We start from the raw sequence: 22,259 nt of genomic DNA, 5'->3' as shown, positions 1-22,259 counted from the left end.
TCATGCCAATTTGGACAAACTGAGCAGAAAATTTTAGAACAAAGGATCATTTCACCCCCTCAACTTGGTACGAAGTATCAAAAAAGCCCAAGTTCGTAAAACCGGATCACTTTTCCCCTGTACTTGGCAAAACCGGATCGGTTTCACCCTTCTGACAAAAAAAGAGAGTGGGCTTTTCTAATTAAAAATTTTAACCCTAATTAACTCTAATTAACCTTAATTAAACTCTAAGTTATCCTAATTAATAAATAATTTAATTAAAAAAATTAGGGACATTTTTTTCCCTTTTTCTCTAATTAACCTAACCTTGATTACTCCTAATTAGTAGACTAACCTAATTAATTACCCCAACTAACCTAATTTATTGACTTCTTCACTTCACTTCTGCCGCCGCCGCCACGATACACTACAACCTATCCATATCTATTTGTAAAATGAAACCCAACTAAAATCACTAAAACTTAAACAACAAATTAATGGAAGCTTGCACCAAATTTGAATCTTCACAATTTATATCAGTATCTAAAATTTCCCAGAAAAACATTTCTTTTTCTAATCAAATCATCAAACACATAACATTCCTTCCATCGTCATCCTCCACCGCCGTTTGAAGATGCAGAAAACAAAAGCCATCGCCGGCTGGAATTGAAGACTACCGTTGATGGGATTGAAGACTGCCGTTGATGGATGGTGCTTGTTGTTGAAGTTTAACGACGGGTATGGACGAAAATGGTGGCGGCGATAAAAGATTGAAGATGAAGGACGGAGATGGAAGAACATAAAGTAGCAGTGGACGGTGCTGGCAACAAGAAGATGTTGAGGATAGCGATGGGTGAGGGCGAACGGAGAAGAGAAGAAAGACGGCGGTGGGTGGGGTGAACGGAGAAGATAAGAAAAATGATGTTTTTAGGTATATGTTTTTGATAATTAGATAAATGTTGATTTGAAATTATGTTTTTTTTTCATTTTTCAATATGAATTAGGTTTAAGTTTTTAATCTAAATTAGGTTTAAGTTAAATAAAAAAGGTAAAAATAATCCCCCACTTTTTTCTTAAAAGCTAGTTTAATTTGTGAAGTCTACAAATATAATGGATATATTTGAAATTTAAAAATAATTTGAAGTCAATTTTAAGAATAAATTAAAATAAGGGGCTGTTTTAAACTTTTTACCATTAAAAACCGGAGAGTGTGTTCACTCTCAGAGGTGAGAGTGGGGGAGGGGGAATTTGATACGTTTTTGCCAAGTACAGGGTAAAAGTGATCCACTTGCACGAACTTGGGCTTTTTTGATACTTCGTGCCAAGTTGAGGGGGTGAAATGATCCTTTGTTCGAAAATTTTATTTAGGTTGGGAAGAACATTCAATTTTGGTGCTTTAATTAAACTTTAAGAGCAAACTCATTCCCTCTAATTCATCACATGTAGATGATGACCCACTTCTTCCTAAATTATGAACCAACAACTTATCATTGTTCATCATGTGATTTCTCTAATCAACACCACCTCAAAAGGTTATTTTTAAGATGTCACAAAAACCAGATCGGGAGGAGTGATCTTGATTTATATGAATTCTCACTTTATAGAATTATATAACTTTCCGAGTTCGAGTTTTTATACAATCGCATAATTTATCATCTTTATGGTGAATACGAGAAGCTGAGTTAATTCCAATTGTTTATTCATGTATGTTAATAAAAAAAATTAACAAATCATACATATTTGGAAAAAAAATAAAATCCAATTAACTTATAAATTTAAAATTTATATACATAGTTTATAATGCATCACATTATAATCATTATTATGAATGCAAGTTGCAACTACGTACACCTTTTCCTTAATCAAAGATCGGTCTAATAGTGTCAAAAAGACAAACTTTTTTAACTTTTTAAAAATGTAACCAAATCTTTCAAGAGTTGTAAATTTATCCTAATATATCAGTTCGTTGTAAATCTCTCCAATTTTTAAAATTGATTTAATAATTTTTAATATTGATTTATCCGAACCATATGGATCTCAATTAACAAATCTTCTTTTTTTTTTTGAAAATTACATATATAATTGTCACGTCGGCATAATTAAATCAATTTTCGTCGAATTGGATAGATTTTTAACGAATTTGTCAAATTGGGACAAATTTACAACTTTTGAAAGAATTAGATAAATTTCCAAAAAAATCAAAAATATTAAACCTTTTTACACCATTAGACCTAAACAAAAAGATTACTTACCAAATTACTAGCATAACACCATAATTAACTTCAGATAAGCAAGAATCTTCACTTACTATCAGTTCCCTCTTACAAAAAAACACACAAATCCTCGAGTATCTTAAAATGTTAAATCTAACCAAAAAAAAAAATCAAAAAAAATTATCTACCACATTAAAAATCCCAAATGACTTTCTTGAAATTCATATATTAAAATAAAATATTCACGTTTCTGGTACCCTTATTATAAATATATATTAACACCACTAACCCATTTATATTCACGTCCAACTAATTAAGTCGTTCTCTACATGTTCTCTGCTAAATTCTGCAACTCTGTCGTCTTCTTTAATCTATTTTTCTTGATCTCCAAACAAAAATGGCGTTCAAGAAAATATTTCTTTCGTAAAGAAAAAAGTTATTAATAGTTAAAGAAAAAGATTAGTATTGGAGGGAACTGTTTTCAAACGGTAATCAACGGCTAACTGTTCTTCCTCAAATTCAAATCTCAAAACGTTAAAGGTAAGTTTAAAGAAACGTTACACTTTTGCTTTTATTTCGTTTAACGGTTTCTTTTATGTTTTTTTTTTCAAATTTCTGTTGGTTTATTTTATCTGAAAAAGATTTTAATTATTGTCGTTAAAAACGGTTTTTTTTTCAGTGAATTATTTGTATTTTGTGATGATTCTAATAACGACTCGTGAGTATACTTTTTTGCTTTTTTGTAGTTATAAAGATAAACAGTTATGTTTTCTTGTTTTTGTTTCTTTCTGTTGGGAGTTTTCTGATAAATTCTTGAAATTTTTACACTATTTTCTTTCGTTTTTATACTAATGATTAAAAGAGTTTTGAATTCTTGAACTTTTATGATTATGTTCTTGCAGAGTTGAGCAAGTAATCTTTATTATATAGTTACGGGTTCCGAAAATGGGTAGTTCTTCGAATTGTGATGATAGTCCTGATCTTGGGTATCAACCGTCGCCTTCATCTTGCTATCAAACCGATACTCCGGGTTTTTCGACGACTAGCGGTGATTCGTTCTTGTTTCGTCGGACTTTTTCCGAGGCGTCGACTTTTTCTGATCCGGTTGATGATAATAGCTATTTAAGTGATCAGCCTTCTCCTACTTATTGGCCAACTAGTAAATCTGCAGCTGGTAATACTCCTGTGCTTGGAAGGTTAGGAATGATGAAGAACCGTAAGCAATTTGTCGACGACAAGCTTGATGATCAAGAAATAGTGGATTCAGGTGAGCTTGATTACATCTGCCAGAGTGTGTTCCTTTTTCGATTTTACATTTCGTTAGTTACTGCAATTTTTGTTATTAACACGGAATTTTCGTAGCAGAGCTCGAGATGATGAAAGAAAGATTCTCAAAGCTTTTGCTCGGTGAAGACATGTCGGGAAATGGCAAAGGTGTATGCACTGCAGTCACAATCTCAAACTCCATAACCAATCTCTATGGTATTTATATAAAAATAAAATCGAGCTTATTGATTTCTGACTTAAGTTGTTTGTTGTTTGCTGTTGCTTATTTATTGTACGATTTCTGCAGCTACTGTGTTCGGGCAGAATCTGCGGTTAGAGCCGCTGAAACCTGAGAAGAAGTTGATGTGGAAGAGAGAAATGAATTGTCTTCTATCCGTATGCGATTACATTGTAGAGTTTATTCCGGCCAAGTCACAAAATTTGAAAGACGGAACAGCTCTTGAGGTATAGTTAAATAATAACAAAAAAAGATTTTGAATCAAATTCGTCGTTTTCTCCAGTTTCTAACATGACTCCTTCTGGCTTTTCAGGTGATGGAAAGCAGACCACGATCGGATATATACATCAACCTTCCCGCATTAAGAAAACTCGACGCAATGCTCATTGTAAGACATTTTTTTAATTGTTTGTTTGGCTTAGAACAGACTAAAATTAGTTGGTTCTCAACAGTATGAAATTTGTTTGACAGGAAATACTGGATGCTTTCGACGATAATGAATTCTGGTATGCAGAACAAGGAAGCATGTCATCGAATTCAACTCGATCAGGTTCGTTCCGCAAAGTAATTGTTCAGCGGAAAGAGGAGAAATGGTGGGTGCCAGTACCGTGTGTTCCTCCAGGCAGTATCTCCGAAAAGTCAAGGAAGCATTTGAGACACAAACGCGACTGTGCTAATCAAATTCACAAAGCGGCCATGGCGATCAACAGTAGCATTCTTGCCGAGATGGAAATTCCAGACTCATACATGGCGTCTCTTCCAAAGGTTAGCACTCACTACCAGTTAAAATCAAGAATTTGTAATCTGAACATTAAGGATGCAGAATTTCTAAACCTTGATTTTGAGTTTCTAACAATTTATGGAAATACTATTGTACGCAGAGCGGAAAAGCATGTCTAGGGGACACAATCTACCGCTACATGAGCACAACAGACAAATTCTCCCCGGACCATGTTCTAAACTGTTTGAACATAGCCTCAGAACATGAAGCTCTCGAGCATGCAGACAAAGTAGAAGCTTCCATGTACACATGGAGACGCAAAGCGTGCCTAAACAACTCAAAATCATCATGGGTAATGGTAAAAGAATTCATGTCTGATATCGATCGGAATGACAAAAATCACATTTTAGCAGAAAGAGCGGAGAGCTTGCTGTTCTGCTTGAAACAGAGGTACCCTGAACTTTCACAGACATCATTGGACACATACAAGATTCAGTACAACAGGGTAAGTTGGAAATCACATATTCATAATTCATTCCTGAAAAAACAGCAACAGTTTTGTTTACGCTTAATCACTCAAAAATATCCAACTTTTTCGACTGTTCTTGCTTTTTTTTATGGTCCAACTTTTCTTCTTTTAACAGAATAGGCTACAATTGACGAAATAAAAAGATTTGTTCATAAATGAAAAAATCGGAAAGGTTTGATATTTTTTGCAATAACAAATTGACTACAAGTGAAATATAACAATATACTTATTCAAATTAGGCCAAAAATTGATGTTCTTGAATGGTACATAAATAGAAAAGGTCAAAATGGCAGATTTTTTTGAGTGACTAAACCTTTAATTTATTGGCTAGGTAGCACGGACACTACATTCAATCAACGTGTTCCGTTTTGGAAATGTGTCGGAAACATAGCATTTCAGACACGAAACTTCATTTTTTAACATACAAAACCATAAAATAACAATATTTTTCCCAGTCCGTGTCCAAATGCCATGTTTCCTCATGTCCGTGTCTGTGCTACCTAGTTTATCGGTATCAAAAAGTTAACGGAAAAATGGTATAATGGCAGGATGTGGGACAAGCAATACTCGAAAGCTACTCAAGGGTTTTAGAAGGCCTAGCATTCAACATAGTTGCATGGATCGAAGATGTTCTTTTCGTAGATAAGTCAGAAGCCAAGATGACTAGAACAAACAAGTTCAAGGGATAATTTTGCTTCCAATTTAAACAGATTCTTTAGTAACAGACTTCAAGCAGTCAGTTGAATATGTAGTAGCTTAGGTAACATATTTTTGCAAGTGTATGAAACTGAATTAAGACTTCAATTATATTACTTAATAGCACTGTACATAAGAATCAGTCAATTTAAGTCCTTCTCCAACGGTCAAATTCTTTCTTAAACTAATCAAATTTAAATTATTTAACAGTGCTGTGCTATACATCAGTTAATAAACCACTCATGAGCCTCAACGGCGACGGTTTTTTCGCCGCTGTTGAAGAATGAAAAGAATCAATCTTAGACTTACATTTGTCATGATCTCCTTCGTTCTCTTTCAAACATTTTTCTAAAGCTTTAGCAATTTTATCTTGAGATTTAATCTTCTGTGTCTCAGTGTCCATGGTGATTTTAAGTTTTAACCTAAAATTTGTCGTGCAAAAAAAAAAATCAGGATCAGATTTTTTAAAAAGTTGATGAAATTTAAAGCAAACACACAGCATTCAGAGTCTGATTTAAGGACATGATTATGAATTGCGTAATTTTTTTTAAATTGTTAAAGAAAATACAGAGAGTTGATGAAATTTACCTGCGGGGAAAGAGGAGTTACAGAAAAGGACAATTGGCAACGGCAAATATGATTTGTATTTTGGCACCAACAAAAGAAAAACAGGTAATTATTTATAGGTATGTGAAAAACCCAAACCGGACTGTAAAATCGAACCGAATCAAACTGAAATCGTAATTATGATTTAATTATTTAATGAATATGGTTTGGTCCAGTTTATAACTATATAAACATTTGGTGTTTGGCTTTCAGTTCAGTTTGGATATTGTAAAAACTGAAACTCTCTAGCAAAAAAGAAAAAAAAAAACTGAAAAACTAAACAAAAAAAGAGCTTTGTTAAAAATAAAATATAAATAGAAATATTTGTTTAATTTCTGTAAACTTTGAATAAATAATAGAAAAAGTAAAAGTTTTTTAAACATATTGAACCGAACCCAATTATTCGATTTAGTTTGGTTTAATCCGAATTTGCGGTTCGATTTGTAAAGTTTACAAAATTCAGTTTGTCGGTTTCGGCTTTCAAACTGAACCGAACCAACCAAGCCCTATAGCCAAGTCGCTGTCAAGGTTTGTGGGCCAGTAGAGGTGTGGATCAATTTCAAACCACCTCTCTGTATCAGTTCGTATGGTGATCGTCAAGCCCATAAGCCCACTTCAAGTTCATGAATTGGCAACTCCCGGATTGATGCTTTATTCATAAACCTAATAAAAATAAAAATTCTAACATTTAATTATTTAAATTCATAAATAAGTTCTGAATCTAATTCAAATGAAAAAAAATCTCATTGACAAACTAACTTTACAAAGATTTTTTAAACCTTTACCCACTTACAAAAATAGGTAAGCAAGTTGAATTACGAAAATTATAAGATTGAGATTGAATAATTGCTGGTTTCACTAGAAAATGTAAAAACCTCCATGAGGTAGATGAAAAATTATGACTATAACAAAAATTAAAAAACTTATACATATTCTTCTAATTTTTCATTTTTCCTGACATTTGATTAGTTTGATAATACATCTTTAATGAACTCGACCTAGACATGAATCTCCGAAAAAGTAAAATCCTACAAGCATTACATCGATCGATATGTCCCTCCATTGCAAATTAGATTTCAACACAGATTCATGGAACCATCAACCATGGTCCAGATTCTGTTAAACTTCAGGAATGAGCTAATAAGATTGCAAGTGTATCCTATTTGCTATCAAGTTCATGCATTCGAATATCGGCACACGAATCGGGATGATGGAACAATAGATTGATGCACATGAAACTGCTACAAATAATTCTTCAGATTTTTACCCTCATGAATCGGTCAAGTGTAAAAAGATTCATTCTATATATACAGAAGCCCTCCAACTGCACCCCACCTAGGGCATGCAGTTCAATGGGGAGTGATCAATCATCAAAAGGTTAGTAGTCAATTCGGCCCCCGAGATCTGGGCGGGGCAGGCTGTGTAGGTTTGTTTCAGTACCTTAACCAGTACTGCCTGCGGGCGTCTCCCCCAAAAAATGCACCCCTCAGCTCAGCAGATTCCTTTGCCTTAAAAGCGGAAACGCGAGAACAATGCGGAAACTTGTTGCTGATCATCGGCGATCAACAAAAAATTGTATTCCCTGTCGAGGGGATTGCTCGATTCAGATGTAATCAAGAATTGAAGTTAAAATTTCAGCTGTCATCATCCATAGAACCGATGTATGTGAGGTCTGTCCGTCTGACCCTTACGGACCCTTTAAGCAAGCTGGAGGCTCGAAGATTAGCATGATCGCCACTATTTATGACAGCTGTGTTACTTGATGATGGGCCGGATCCCGTACCATCTTCCAAAAGTAACCACGGGTCGATTTCCATATCATTATCCTGTTGTTGCAGTGGCAATGGCTTCTTCCCTGGCGTGTTTGTTGTTCGTGCTAAAGGAAGCGGATTTTTCTGTGGTTGACTTCCAGTATTTAATCCAGAAATTGTGACACTAGGTTGAAGTGAAGCAACAGCAGACGTAGAAACAGATGGTAGCTGGCAAGAGATAGACCATCGCACGGAAGGAAGAACAACTGGCATTGCAGCTTGAATACGCCACCGAATTGAGCCGGGCAGCTGCATACGATCTAAGTCATTCTGCATTCATCAAAGATCCATAAGTCAAGTAGAATGAAAATAATATGCTTCACATATCAACCCAAGAAAAGCGAAAAACCATTAATTACATTCTAAATCCTATGATATAATTTGAATAGAACAAAACAGAGAAGAATTGGGAAAGAGGAATTCAGCTTATATGAGGAGATTACAGGAAGTGAGGATCTTTTTTTTAATAATAACCCAATGAATATGTTCAAATCGCTCTTAAGATTTAGATTATATCATATGAATAATTTGATATTCTCAATAAATTTGTAATGGGCACAAAAGCTTATTAAATCGTAACTATCTTGAAGGGAAAAAGTCATTCAATGAGTTCAAAAGGAATCAAGCACAGTCTAGTCTCCAAATGTGTCAAAATGATCATTCATCAACTACCATCAAATTTGCATATATATAAGAAACAAGAAAATTACACAACCAAATTCATGGTGTTAGTGCAAGTTGAGTTCTCCCACTTTTATATTTTCGTTTGGCTTGGACAACAATCTTGTGGATATAGCTAGGTAATTCACAATAAGATCGCTCATCCCACAATAGTGGCAGATCATGGTTTACTCACATATGGAGCATTAATTATCATGTTGTGCAAGTAACAATTATATCTCAGGAAAAGAATGGTTTACTAAAATAAAAACTGGGAAACTTGAACAGTATTGTCAATAAACAAACCTGTAAACTCTCCACCACATCACGATCAATCCCCACAGTATCCTTGGAAAATTCATTCATCAACTTGGAGGCAGACCTTGACTTCAACCAGCTTGGCTGGCTATTACTTAGCAATCCGTGAAGAACCAACAGTAGTCGATCAAATAGACTTTCACCAGGCAAGTCCATAGAAGCCGCTTCCAATGGTAACTCAACTTCCGCCTTGGATTGAGAGCTTTGCATGGGAGAGAAGGCTAAGTCAGCATCCTCATGCACAACCCGGTTACCAAGGAGACGAAGTATTACAACGGCAAGCATAAGCCTCATATTCCTGCCAGATGGTTCCCTGACAAATCCAGCAATTAAAAAATGAAAGTGAGTATTTACACTTTGCAAATGAATGACGAAGAGAGTAAGTAACTAAATAAAGAGAAATGCTATAGCAACATAATCATTAACATTAATACCAACAGAAATAAATGCCTTTGTCCCCTCGACGCCCCCATGGTTTAGATGGAAAATAAAAAAAATGAATATGAAATCCACATTGGTGAGTTCCAAAATGATTTGGCATGGCCATACATAGCGCTTTGAACACCCAACCAGCTGAATAGGACTTTTGGCCTATGCACTATGTTCTAGTTCTCTGGTTAGGAAGATAAAGAGTAGGGGTGTAATCTACAGTGTGATGCTCAAGCATGACCCAGGGGTCGGATAAATAATTTGAGCCTGCTTTTATGTTCCTTTCACAGGATACTACAGAAAGCGCACGGAGAACTACAGCACAAGAGAGAGGGCTATAAGAAACTTTAGTAGAGACTGGCCTGAGATATCTACTTTCTTAGATGTGATAACTAATGAATGTTATATCCCAAAAGCATGCACAAGTAATAATCAAGCATCTAAGATTGATTCACACAAAGTAACAAGGAGACAAATTTAAGAACTTAACAACTGAGGAGCTAACCGAGGAGCAAGCACAATAAGTAAAAGAGCACTAAGATAACAAAAATGCAAATGGAAAAGGTTGTAAAATTACCCATCTGTGAAAATAATAGGAAGCAATCTCAGCAATAATTGCAACCGCAGAGACATGGAGGCTCGCAGGGCAGCCGGGGATGGCAGAGAAGAATCTGCAGCAACTGGAGTCCGTCTAATCATTCCCGGACTGCCACCTCTCATACCTTTGCGATTATTACTCTTACTCACAGGACCTTCCAGTCCAGAAGAGGCTGATCCTGTCTGCTTACTTGAACCACGAGCAGCCGCATTTATCAGCTGCTCAATGTTATTTAGCTGCTTGATCAGATCACTAGCAAATGTATAGCGTGATTCATCAGAACCTTGATCAATGCAGGGAAGGACTAGTTCAATTAGAGCTCTTTCAGTCATGTACTGCCGGCTGACATTGAATCCTTCAGATTCAAACATTTGGGTGGAGCTTTTACCAGACTTTTTAGTTTCTGTACCATCTTCAACAACCTCCCCTTCTTCAAGGGAGGTGACCTCAAACTTCTTCCTGTCTCCTCTGTTTGTCAGAGGATCAACGCCTGACCTACACCAGCCCCATGGCTTCCAAAACTGTCTCTTGGTTGAAAGATTTTTACTCTCTGCAATATTAGTAAGACGCTGTCTAATAGTTTTCCGTCCAAAAAGAACATCCTGTCCTCCCAGGAACCACTTAGCCTGCAATAACATAGAATCTTCCAGTGACCTCCCAAAAAGATGAACCAGTTCTGAGAAAAGCGGTGCAGCATCTGGTCTGACCAACAACCTTGTGAGGATGATCACAATAAAATTATTCTCATTTTCAGAAACAGCAGCTTTTTCAGGGCCAGGTGACAGAGAACGGAGAGCATCTGCTAGGGACATATCATAGGTCTCAAGTTTTTCAACAAGAGCTTGTTCATTCAAAAGCAACCGGAGTTCAACCCATTGCCAATGAAATTTTGCAGGCTGCAGAGTGTCCAGCACATTCACAAGCTTATCAAGAAGCTTCGACTCATTATCTGCATGTTGAACTTTAGAGCCACCAAGTCCAGACACTCGATTGCTATCATCCTGAGTGGACAAAGACACTGGCATTCTACAATCAATGACGGCATTCAAAAAAAGCCTTCCACGAAGAGGAACAAATACTGCAGACTTAGTGTGCATGTCCAAAGCATTTAACATGGAAGCAACATCAGCATCACTAACATCTGCAGCTACAAGATCATAAAATCCTTGACTGTCCCTCAGACACACGTCACGAAAAGGCAGGTGCTTAATGGCATCACCAATGGCCATTGTCAAAGACTGATACATTAAATTAATGTCTTCACGGTTTGCAAGGTCTTTGCTAAGAATAATGGGTCTCCATATAACAAAGGCGAATATAGCATAGGCAGGTGGAAAGACCAAGCTAAGAGGGAGCATCCGCTGCATCCTTGAAAGAGCAACAACAGATGGATCACCCAAAAGTTCCACAACTAAACCATCAGATACGGTTCTGCAATTTCCAACAAGCAATCTAAACCAATGCACATAAACTTCAATAGAATTATCCACCTTAAAAGCTGGAATTGAACGGGCATTACCATTTGAAGTAGATTTTGTGCTTCTTATAAATTGTATCACATCCAAACCTTCCTTTAATTTGAAGACAGTAACCATCCTCTCCAAGCTTGTAACACCATGAATAACAGCCCCAACAATGAGAGCAGAGATTGCAGCAGCACTTTTTGTAACCCTTCCTGATCTGGCAGAATTGTTCACAATTTCATTTGAAACATTTACACTGGAGTCTTCAGGAGAAAGTTGAAACTGGCTTCGAGAAGATTTTACTGGAGCAAAGGCTATAGCAAGAGCAGAAGATGCTTCTGCCGCAAGAGCTATCTCAAATACCCGGCTCTGACGCTCTCCAAAAGCTTCCTTAAGTAAACATAAGCAGCTTATGTGGATGCGCAAAATACGCCTAGCAATGTTGAGTGAAGATGAAGCATTTGAATGATTTGTGGTCGCTGAGAAATCAGGCATTTTTGCAATGGTCGGTCCAACATTATTGACTATGGCAGCAACAGCAGAAGACACCAATGAGGGGTCTCCTTCTTGAGCAGCACCACCGGTCTGTCGAATGCATTCCATTAGTCCCATAGTTATCTGTTGAGCTATCTGGAACCCATCATCAGACTTTTCAATTCCAAGACTTTTTTGTGCACCAGCACCCAAGACCTTTCTCTCCTTACCAAAGAAGTAGTGAAAAGCCTCCTCAATCTGCCTTTGCACTAGATCTTTCATGTTCATACCTGCTCTCGTTATTCGGTTACCACTTATCTTTTGACGGAGAAAATCATCAAGATCTTCAACTCCTGCAGGAACTCCAAGTGGAAATCCAAACTCTCCGTCCAATGATCGGGGTTCAAGTTCGGAAAGAAGTCTCTTATCATACGTTGCTTTTGAATTCTTTTCCCACTCTGCAACACTTGGAACATTCCCATATTTCTTTAACAAATACCGGGAATAAGTTAAGGCTGCTGAACCTGAAATTCTTCCATTAGAAGAGAGTAGTGCTAAAACACGTTGAATGGCAGCTGTCAAGACTTCAGGAACAAGATCTGTTGCAGCAAGCGTGGTCTCGTACCTGAACAAATGTCAGTGTAAGTAAGAGGAGCAAAAGAATAACTTCTGCGCCAAACTCCAAAACATATATCAATAACCAAGTCAAAGCAACAAGTATAAATTCGCCAAAGATTGGCATGCAGAGCCCTCTGTAATCACAGGAGCAAACACGTAAAGCAATTTAAAATTGAAGTAACAAAATAAGCCAGTAAGAGTAACATAGATAACATAAAATAACAAGCATACAATGTGTTTTTTTGGCATAGAAGGAAACAGAAACCTGATGATTAGAAAAAAAAATTGAGAGCTCACCTTCGGAGGCATGATAACAAAAATGCCTCTCCCACTTCACATCCATGGTTTTCCACAGTTCTTTGCGGCATCAGAATATTTCTCCCACTATGAATTGTAGAATTGTGATTGCTGGAAACCTTTGGAAACAGCCAGAGTAGTAACTTGGCTGCAGAAATTAAATCTTCACAAACATCCATCAAGTACAATATAGCAGAAAGCTCATCCTCACCAAGCTTCCACCGTATGGAGCCTCTATCATCAGTAGAAACATAAGGTCTAGTAAACTGGCTGGTCTTGGCAGCAGTCCTTTCAGCCTCCTCAACAAGCTGTTTAACAGCACTTACTAACCAAACAGTAATTGACCGCTTCTCTACAGAACGTAACTGTTTCAGTGCTTTTGCAATTGAAACAATATCTCCACGTTGTAGTGTTTTGATGCCATCTGCCGACCGAAGGGCTTCCCCTTCGATTCCAGGTTTATGGTGAGGGCAGACAACCTTATTATCACACACATGACTTGTAGAAGCTCCCTGGCTACCCTCAATCCTAGCAGCTGCTAACTGAGCGAGACTTTGAGTTTTACGCACAACCTTTTGTCTACCCTTAGAGACCTGTTTAGATGTTTTCAAAGGTACATCAACTTTGGAGACATCTAAGGATTTAGTCCCCTTTCTAACCCACCAAGTATCTTCATCATCTGACATAGGAGAATGACCTGGAAAGAAAGAGCTCCTTTCATCACTCAACTTTTGTCTCTTCGCTTTTCTACAATCCTCACATCCAGGCGTACCCTCTACTACATCCACTTTGCTGGATATTGACTCAGCTGCCCTCTTAACACTCCCCTGAGATTCTTCCAAGCCTGTATCCAAAGATGCAGCAATGATAGGAATCTGCAACAGCACTGAGATGGAAGCCTTCAACTCTTCAATGTTGGCTTTGACTCTTTTAGAAGTCATATTTTTGGACTGGAATTGGATATTTTTCCACTGATCAAAGGAAGTTGAGGAAGCCCCGTCCTTTACAGAAGTCGGATGATGCTTTTTCTTTTGCTTTTGCTTTTGCCCTGATACATTTGATTTGACTGAATTTTGAGATTGTTCATAAAGGAAGCCGTGTATGAGAAGGCGGCGTTCATTTGAGTAAACATGTATGGACTCCATAAGTTCTGATCCTTCGGTAACCCTTGTTTCTTCCAAAATATCATGAATGAAGAGCCCAGGCAGCTGTTTAAGAATTTGATAATGTCTCTTTCGTCTGTCTAAATCAACCCCAGGCCCACTTGTATCCATAATTCCACTAACTATCAGCTGCCTCACATATGATTGGGGAAAGAAAATCCCAGACCGTATGAGTTCCACTATGAGAAGCTGTAAACGCTTCAAACCTTCTCCCTTTTGAACATCATGTTGATCGATCCAGCACACTATGATATCATGTAAAGGGCCTGGGCTCTCAAATACATCCGTGGAATTAATAATTTTCCCATTCACATTTTTTAAATTACCTTTGGATTCATAACCATTACTTACAGGAAGCCTGCTGACATAATTATGCTGACTTGGACCTTTGGCAAGACTATTGATCCCAAAGGACCTCTCATTATTCCGTCTAGGTTTACTTTGCAAGTCACTGATCTTCAACTTCATAAGTCGAGTAGCAATATAGATCTGAGAAAAGTCTTTTATTCCTGTGAATTTTAAATCATGAGGCGTGCTAGTCCGAAAGTTTCGATAATCACAGGTTGCCCACTCACAAAGGAAAAATATGGAACAAACAAATGACATGTTTACAGTTCCTATCCACTTCAATGATGATCTTAGACAAGGGCTAACATCTTCAATCCAGCATTCATCAACAGCTGCATCACAAAAAGATTCAAAAAGAAAACTGTAAGCCTCACTAACGTCTCCTTGAAAAAGAGCTTTATCCAGTGCTTGTACAGATTTTGCCACATTATGAACCAGAGCACCAGGACAAGCAGCCTTTGAAAGATTATCTGCCCGTTTCTGAATGGATGAAACAACTTGATTAAAGGAAATGGTCTGATACTGAGCATCAAGTCCTTTACTTCTGAAAACACCAACCATTCCAACTGAATTATCTTTTGTCTTTCTTGCCTCCTCAGATGCCTTTGATACAAAAGCACCATCATTTACTGCATAAGACATTACACTTGAAGGCAAAGGAAAGCATTCCAAGGCAACAAATGTATCTGGAACAGCCAATACCAAGTATCGCAGCATCTCAATAAGAGCAGAAGTAGCATAGGCCCTTCGTGAATTATCTACCAGATCTGACCCACCTGGAGATGGTTCACGGATATAACGAACTACTATTCCAGCAAGAGTGTGAACATATGTTTGAGAGAGAAGAACAGTATCCAATACACCATATATGATTGGCAACAGCAACTGAAAAATCTCAAGTAGGTCCTTTTCCTGAAGGAATATGAATAAAGACCAAGCAAGAGTATAAAGTTAGATTCTGTCATTCATGTCTTTACAGCACAAAATTGTCCATTATTTTAAACAATTAGGTAAAAAGAATTTGACATTCAGTACCTGCAGTTGACTAAGAACCCAATCAATGATTAGAGAAGGAAGTAGAAGCCCTTCAGAATGGTGCCAGTGTAAGAGTCGTATAACATACCACCACTTAAAATGTAAAGAAGGCTCCTCCCCGTCAACAGAGAATGTTGCTGAATCATTTCTGTGCTGTACTGATCCAGCATAAAGCATTTGAGTTGGTCTATCTCTGGAGTGCGGAGCAGAATGGGAATTACTTCTGGAGAAAAATTCATCCAGGAGTGACTGTAAGAACTCAATAACATCTTTCGTCCAAAGTTCTGTGCGAGACAACTGAGATTTATCAGGTGTACCGGAAGAAATACTAGCAGAACTGGGACGGACCTGCAAAACAAAACCATATATGTTACTAAAAATAGTCCACTATTAAAAGACGGTATACCAGGATTAGAATAGCATTAAACAAGCTCTACCTGATTAAGATAAGTTACTTTGATAAACCACGTTGCTCTTAGCAATGGGACATTATTCCTGATAAGAACTTCAAAAAGGGATTTCCTCCTATATCCATGAGGCACATGGTCAGCCAAAGAACGCAGTCGCTTGTGCGGTTGTGATAGACCCTGATACAAATAAATTAGGAAAAAGAAAAGAAAAAAGGTTACATGGAACCAAAGGCATAAAACCAAAGTAAAAAAACAAAATACGTTCAAATTGATCCATCTCTCCTCCCGCTTCCAATTTACACAAACAGCCAAAATTTCACTATTTCTTAAGCATAACCAGATGGTATGCATCAAAACATCATAGTTTCTGCTTCAGTGCCTTCTCCGGTCAGTAATAAAAACACATTTCAACAAATCTACAAATTCTCAGAACATACAGATGAACCAGAACAACAAAAGACAAAGACATACATAAGAGTAAGACAAAAGAAGGTAAAATACTATCAAGCTATCATGAAAGACATCATAATGTTTCACTGAAATTTTAAAAAAACGAAATGTTAAGTTAATTTAGACTATAAAAGAACAGCTGCAACTCGAGGAAAATGAAAGAATATAGACCTCGATCCATTTCTTCTTGAAGTCTTCGCCACAAGCCCTTAGCTCTGGAAATACCCCAGGCTTAGTTAATAAAGACCCAGAAAGTGGCAAGCCATAGACTTGACCAGCCTGTCATTTAAAGAGAAAAGTATGAGTTCAAATTTATTTATCACTTTTCAAGATCCAAAAGTCTGCATTACTAAAAAACATTTCAACTATAAATTGGTTCAGAATAGAAGTGCGCAATAAGACAATTTTCTCGATTTAATTCAAAGAATAGAAGAAATGTAGAAACCACCTATTCTTAGAAAGGATTCTACATTACCTTACGCTTTTGAGCACGAGACTCATTAATGGCCCTCAGACATTTTTTGATTGCCTGCAGAGGAAGACAAGGCTCAATTATCAAGTGCTGGCCACTTTTCAATGAAGTTTTTCCAATTCATTTAAACCAATGAAGAACATCATAGCTTCTAAAAAATCTGCTCACCTCCCTACATTTTGAGACAACAGGCTTACTAAAAGTTTGAACTTGAGTCAATGAGATTTCTCTAGCTTCCTGAGAACTCAGCAAATAAACAAATGTTACATAACGATAATATGATGTTTGACAACGTTATAATCAAATCCATAGATGCATCTTAAAATATGCAACTTATGAATTATCTACATAAAACTTATACCCATTAACCAACATATCAAAATCAGGTGCTGGTATAAAATGGGTAACGTATAAAAATAGATGCATAATAAACAACTTGGTCCCATTATATTGGGTACAGTCATGTTGGGTATGTGTACTCAATTAATAATTGCTATATCTATTTCATATAAATAAGCTTAACTAATAATGGGCTATATATATATATATATATATTTACTTCTTACTAGGGTGGCAAATAGGCTGGATTGGACAAATTCGGATCAGATCATTTTGGGTTAGCATCATTTTGTTCAGACCATTTCATGTTTTACTTTTTGATATCGTTTCAGGTTTAAATCACTTCAATTTGGATTCATGTCATTTTGGGTTGGATTCGGATCATAATGTTACAGAAATTTTTTTAAACCCTTATTATGTATTGGGTCTCAGGTACAATCAGATCAAACCCATCATAAAAAAAAATGAAATGGTGAAAAATCATAACAAATATATATAAACATCAATGTTTATAAAGCTAAAAAACTATTTAATAAGACTATTAAATTTATACAGGATCAGGTTTGAGTCAAATCTATTATTCATTTGTTTGTTTTATTATTAAAAAATTGTAAAAACAATTATTTGTTTCACTTTCACCATACTATTATTATTTCTTCATATTTGAAATAATTTAATGTGAAATTTTGATTCAAACTTAAAAGTCTCATAAATCATCATTAGATAACCCATTATGCGATTCGATCCACACCCGTAAGTTTCAAATTATATGGGTCAATTGTTATTTGGGTCAAGTTAATTTATAGGCGGCTTCTAGATAACTTTTTTGTGTTGGGTCGGGTTGGGACAACTTATGGTACTTGTCTATCTCTAGGGTATTTCTATTCTGAGTAGACATTTCTATTCAAGTGTATAATCGAATTAATACTCCCTCATCCAACAATGATAGACAAACTTTGCTTTGCACAAGAATTAAGAAATAATAGTTACTCCCTCCGTCCCATTTAGGAAGTCCCATTGTCATTTTTTTAATGTCCCACTTTAGAAGTCTCATGGTACCATTTTAGCATAATTTCTCATTTTTACCCTTTATGTTATGTTAATAGCAAAGTCATTTACAAGGCCATTAATGACATGCATAATTTCAAAGCACAATTAATGAGGGCAAAACAAGAAAAAAAAATGTTTTATGTCTTCTTATTATGTGTGAAAACAACAATGGGACTTCTTAAATGCGACGGAGGGAGTATATTATTTATTTTTTGTTGAGTTTCCTTTATACCCTTAATTTGATTATTTAGATATTATAAATATCATTAATTATGTATTTTAAAAATACCAATAGTTTATTGGGACTAAAAACAAATCTTAAAGAACTAAATTAATTATTACTTTTTGTATTTGATAAAAAGATAATCAATGATAGTAAAGATAATAGAATCAAAATAATTTAATTAATGAAGGATAGAATTTGTACTTTAACATACTCAAACTGAAGTAGTAAGTTTGCCAATATTTTGGGCACCCAAAATAGAAAGTTCTCCTATCTTTGTGGAACAGAGGGAATATATGGTATTTATTTATGTTTAATAAGAAACTTAAATTTTATATTCATAAGAAAAAGTGGTACGATAAAAGTCATGCTAAAATATATTAGAAATATATGACATAATTTCATGTTAAAGGAAAAAAACTTATAAACATAACTGAAATTAGATAATCTTAACTTCTAAAATATATTAAATGGATAAATATTTGGCTTAGGATTGGATTGGATTGGATTAAAAGGATATGGGTACCCACTAAAAAATTAAATGAATCATAAATGAGTTAGTTACCAATTTACAACCCTACCCATCTAGACCTTGCCCATACCTGCCCATTTTCCACTTTTAGCGTTCACGCTCTAAATGCCACTAAGTAAACCAAATTTACATATAAAAGAGCAAGTAAAGACGAAAAGTTCAGTAATGATTTGCACAAGAACTGAATAAAACAGTAAAGCTTTCTGTCTCAAGTATAGCTAATAATGCGAGACCCTAAATAAATTAGGCCAAGAAGAAAAAGGGCAGGAAGCACTTTAAATCTAATTAAATAAACAATAAATCCAATAGCAAAATAAACATAATACATGCATATTTATCCAAAGGAATTGAATATTGCAGAATAAAAAACTTACATCAAGGCCTTCAACTGTCTCCCTATATCCATGCTGCACATAATCTTTAGTAAGAGTCTCCTCTGGGCAAGTCGGAGTCTGGGGAAGAAAGTCAGGAGGTCCAAGTCTAAGATTGAAAAAATAACCAAGCATAAAATGAATAAGAGCCAGCTCAAGGAGTAATATAAAAAGAAAATGCAGTGAACAAGAAGTAGAGACATTAATAACATATGATTTCATATAACTAAACTCTTAATCCATATAACTGCATGTAAACTGAAACATAATCAAAATGCTAAAAATATAGTCTTGTTGCATTTACCGGGAATTTATGGGCTCTTTATCACACTTCAATTTGTACGGGGTTAGTTGAGGCCCTTGAGGGCCTTGAGACGGCCGCCTGCACCGTATCAAACAATTTACTCAGATATGGCATCTTTAAGAAATAAATTAGCAATGTGATATTTTTTTTTTTGTGTGAGCAGAAAAGCTCAAATGCATGAAGCTTTAAACATCAAAACATCATTAATAGAACAGAATTATAAAAACACAAATTGCTGTATATCTAGAAACCCATACTCTAGACATATAGAGATACAATATATATGTAGTTGGAGTCGAATAGTAATTATTAAAACAAAATGAACAATTGAGCACATATATAGATCCGACGTTCTAAATCTAAAAAGTTGCTATTTAGGGATAGTATCTCGTAATCCTTACACAATGAAGCATTTACATTAATCATTATCCCCATAATACAGCATATCTATATACCTGGAGTTAATAGGAAAATTAGCTGGCAATGAAGATGGATCAGCCCGGAGAGTATCCCTCACTGATGCTCCTCCTCCAATTGCATTATTATTAACTGCACCAGTGCAGCTGGCAGCATGATATCTTTGCATTTCTCCAAACTATCACCGGCATACTGCTCCCAACATCTAGCCACAAGAAGCTATATAGGCTAAACTGCATACGGAAACAGTGTAAATTTATGCTCAAACATAACAATAAAAAAAGGCAGATACATAAAGCACCTCACAATCAGGAATTTAAATTGCATGAACTGAAGCATGAGGCAAAAAAATCACTACAATAAACTTCCATCAAATGCTACATAATGTGAATGCATATCTCTATTTCCAACCAAATAGAAAAATACAATGGCACTGCTTGCTATCTTCCTGACATGTTGGCCACTAAATATTAACAATTAAAACACTTTTTCGGGTAAAAGCTCAAAAGCAACCGAGTAGCAAGAGAATACAAGGGAACAAAAGATGGTTTCTAGCACATACGATCATGACAATTTTACCATAGGGAACAAGTTAAAAGTTACACCTTTCAAGTTTCCTCTAAATAACATAATTTTCTAAATCCAGTTCAGCCTTAAGACAGATGTTCAAGGTTTTTCAAAAAAAATATACTTAAGGATCGAGCATGTCTACTTTCATACCCCAATAAACAGAAAGATAACTCAGAAAATTTGAAGTTATAAGACTTTTAAACTAAATTCGAAAATGAACACAGAGGTACAATTTGAAAGACAGCAGTTTAACATAAAGATCTTACCTTCAGCCATATAACCAATTTGAACTAGCCCAAATTTCACTGCTCCCTCGTACCATAAATTATTTAATGAAAACAGTTCGCCTTATACTTGCTGGATGGAAACTACAAGCACCTGAGATTTAAGCATTACACAAAAACCCAATGCTTTAAGAATATAATGGATGCCATAGACATTCCTAGTCATAATTGACATTACAACTTCACTCTACTAGCACTCAATATCAAACCTCGGAAAGAGCATAAATGAGTCTCCCAAGATCAGCGTTGCAAATGAAACTAACTTAAAATGAATAAAATATAGAAACATTCTAAAGTTACTTGGATTCAAATGTCCATCGTTAAAACAGACAAACTGCCCTAAAACAACACCATAGACTAAAAACAATACTCTGATCGGCAAAAACTAAGTTTACAAACCAATCACCAATAGCACAAAATATCAACTTCTTTTATTTCCAAACAGAGCAACAACTAAAACTCAAAAAAAGACCAATTTTATCCAAAATTACAAATGCAAATAGCACAATATCTATAACATAACTCCACAAATCTACTAAATCAAACAAACACCCAATTCAAAAAAATAAAAAAAAAGGCACCTTAATTTATTACAAACCAAAACTTAGGGTTTACATCAAACCTCTGATTCCCAGCTCAAAATCAATAACCAAGCACATACAAAGTTGGCAGCAGCAAATATTGAAAAATTAGGGTTTTAATAACAAATTCGTAAATAAAACCTAAACTAAAAAAAATGTAAACAGATTGAGATTTGAGACAGAAAAGAAGAGCTTCGTACCTTCGAAAAACAATTGAATTTCGGATTGGGAGAGAGAGATTCAGATAATTGATTAAAATAAATAATAATTAATAATCAAAATTTAATAATAATAATAATAATCAAAAAATCAGTCTAGAGAGAGAAAATAAAGGAACAGGGTTGGTTTGATTTTTTTTTTCTAGAGAGAGAAAGTGGAAAAGAAGAAGGGTCTTGGGCTTTGAGGGCTTTGACTCTTTAAGCTTTGTTTGATGGTGGTGATGATGTTGGTGATGATGATTCTCTTCTTGTATTAGCCTAATTAATCATTAATTATCACATTTTAATGTTTTTTCTTCCATTTTTACCCTTGGAACTATTTGATTTGACTATTGGATTATTGAGATTGTGAAGGGTGAGATGGTAAAGTGAAGTGGGTGCTTTGAGTTACTTGCAACTTTAGTGTTGTGTAATGAGGTTTATGGTTGTTCAACAAATTTGTGATTGATGTTATGTGGGTGAAAATAATGTCTCCTAAAATTTTATTTTATTTTATGAATAAATTTGTATGAAATTGATTTGTAAATTTTGTTTACAATCTTTTCTAAAAATATAAATCATATTAGAAGCAGTTAC

The 22,259-nt window shown here is 35.5% G+C and overlaps 2 protein-coding genes and 1 long non-coding RNA gene across 4 annotated transcripts; 1 reads left to right on the top strand and 2 right to left on the bottom strand.

Annotated features, from left to right (window-relative positions):
• The first annotated feature begins 2,479 nt into the window (after window positions 1–2,479).
• Window positions 2,480–5,806, top strand: LOC126687293 (rop guanine nucleotide exchange factor 3). The gene is made up of 8 exons (XM_050381810.2): window positions 2,480–2,732; window positions 3,095–3,459; window positions 3,558–3,674; window positions 3,766–3,923; window positions 4,010–4,084; window positions 4,168–4,461; window positions 4,578–4,922; window positions 5,495–5,806. The coding sequence occupies exons 2-8, from the start codon at window positions 3,138–3,140 to the stop codon at window positions 5,633–5,635; spliced, it is 1,452 nt and encodes a 483-aa protein (XP_050237767.1). The 5' UTR covers window positions 2,480–2,732; window positions 3,095–3,137; the 3' UTR covers window positions 5,636–5,806.
• On the bottom strand, window positions 5,729–6,409 carry LOC126687294 (uncharacterized). The gene is made up of 2 exons (XR_007644100.2): window positions 6,231–6,409; window positions 5,729–6,064 (listed from the first exon to the last, which is right to left on the bottom strand). It is a non-coding gene; the product is annotated as an uncharacterized LOC126687294 (long non-coding RNA).
• A 1,044-nt stretch (window positions 6,410–7,453) lies between these two features.
• On the bottom strand, window positions 7,454–21,916 carry LOC126687292 (mediator of RNA polymerase II transcription subunit 12). Of its 2 annotated transcripts, none has more exons than XM_050381808.2 (14): window positions 21,666–21,916; window positions 20,867–20,978; window positions 20,069–20,263; window positions 19,614–19,691; window positions 19,313–19,418; window positions 16,963–17,031; window positions 16,798–16,851; window positions 16,494–16,601; window positions 15,900–16,049; window positions 15,463–15,810; window positions 12,917–15,339; window positions 10,044–12,626; window positions 9,026–9,350; window positions 7,454–8,329 (listed from the first exon to the last, which is right to left on the bottom strand). In XM_050381808.2, exons 3-14 carry the CDS (start codon window positions 20,197–20,199, stop codon window positions 7,883–7,885), a joined length of 6,822 nt encoding a protein of 2,273 aa, XP_050237765.1. In that variant the 5' UTR covers window positions 20,200–20,263; window positions 20,867–20,978; window positions 21,666–21,916; the 3' UTR covers window positions 7,454–7,882. The 2 variants fall into 2 exon arrangements, with proteins under 2 accessions (XP_050237765.1, XP_050237766.1); XM_050381809.2 differs by having other exon boundaries at window positions 20,069–20,258.
• Window positions 21,917–22,259: the final 343 nt, after the last annotated feature.

The sequence above is a fragment of the Mercurialis annua genome, linkage group LG6 (assembly GCF_937616625.2).
Source record: "Mercurialis annua linkage group LG6, ddMerAnnu1.2, whole genome shotgun sequence".
NCBI lineage: Eukaryota > Viridiplantae > Streptophyta > Magnoliopsida > Malpighiales > Euphorbiaceae > Mercurialis > Mercurialis annua.
This window is presented reverse-complemented; position numbering and strand designations above follow the sequence as displayed.

Coding starts and splice junctions, on each gene's coding strand:
- LOC126687293 (XM_050381810.2), top strand. CDS start 3,138: ATGGGTAGTTCTTCGAATTGTGATGATAGTCCTGATCTTGGGTATCAA. Junction 3,924..4,009: donor AAGACGGAACAGCTCTTGAG/GTATAGTTAAAT, acceptor CTGGCTTTTCAG/GTGATGGAAAGCAGACCACG. Junction 4,085..4,167: donor AACTCGACGCAATGCTCATT/GTAAGACATTTT, acceptor TTTGTTTGACAG/GAAATACTGGATGCTTTCGA.
- LOC126687292 (XM_050381808.2), bottom strand. CDS start 20,199: ATGCAAAGATATCATGCTGCCAGCTGCACTGGTGCAGTTAATAATAAT. Junction 16,852..16,962: donor TTGTCTCAAAATGTAGGGAG/GTGAGCAGATTT, acceptor CTTCCTCTGCAG/GCAATCAAAAAATGTCTGAG. Junction 15,811..15,899: donor AAGTAACTTATCTTAATCAG/GTAGAGCTTGTT, acceptor TTTGTTTTGCAG/GTCCGTCCCAGTTCTGCTAG.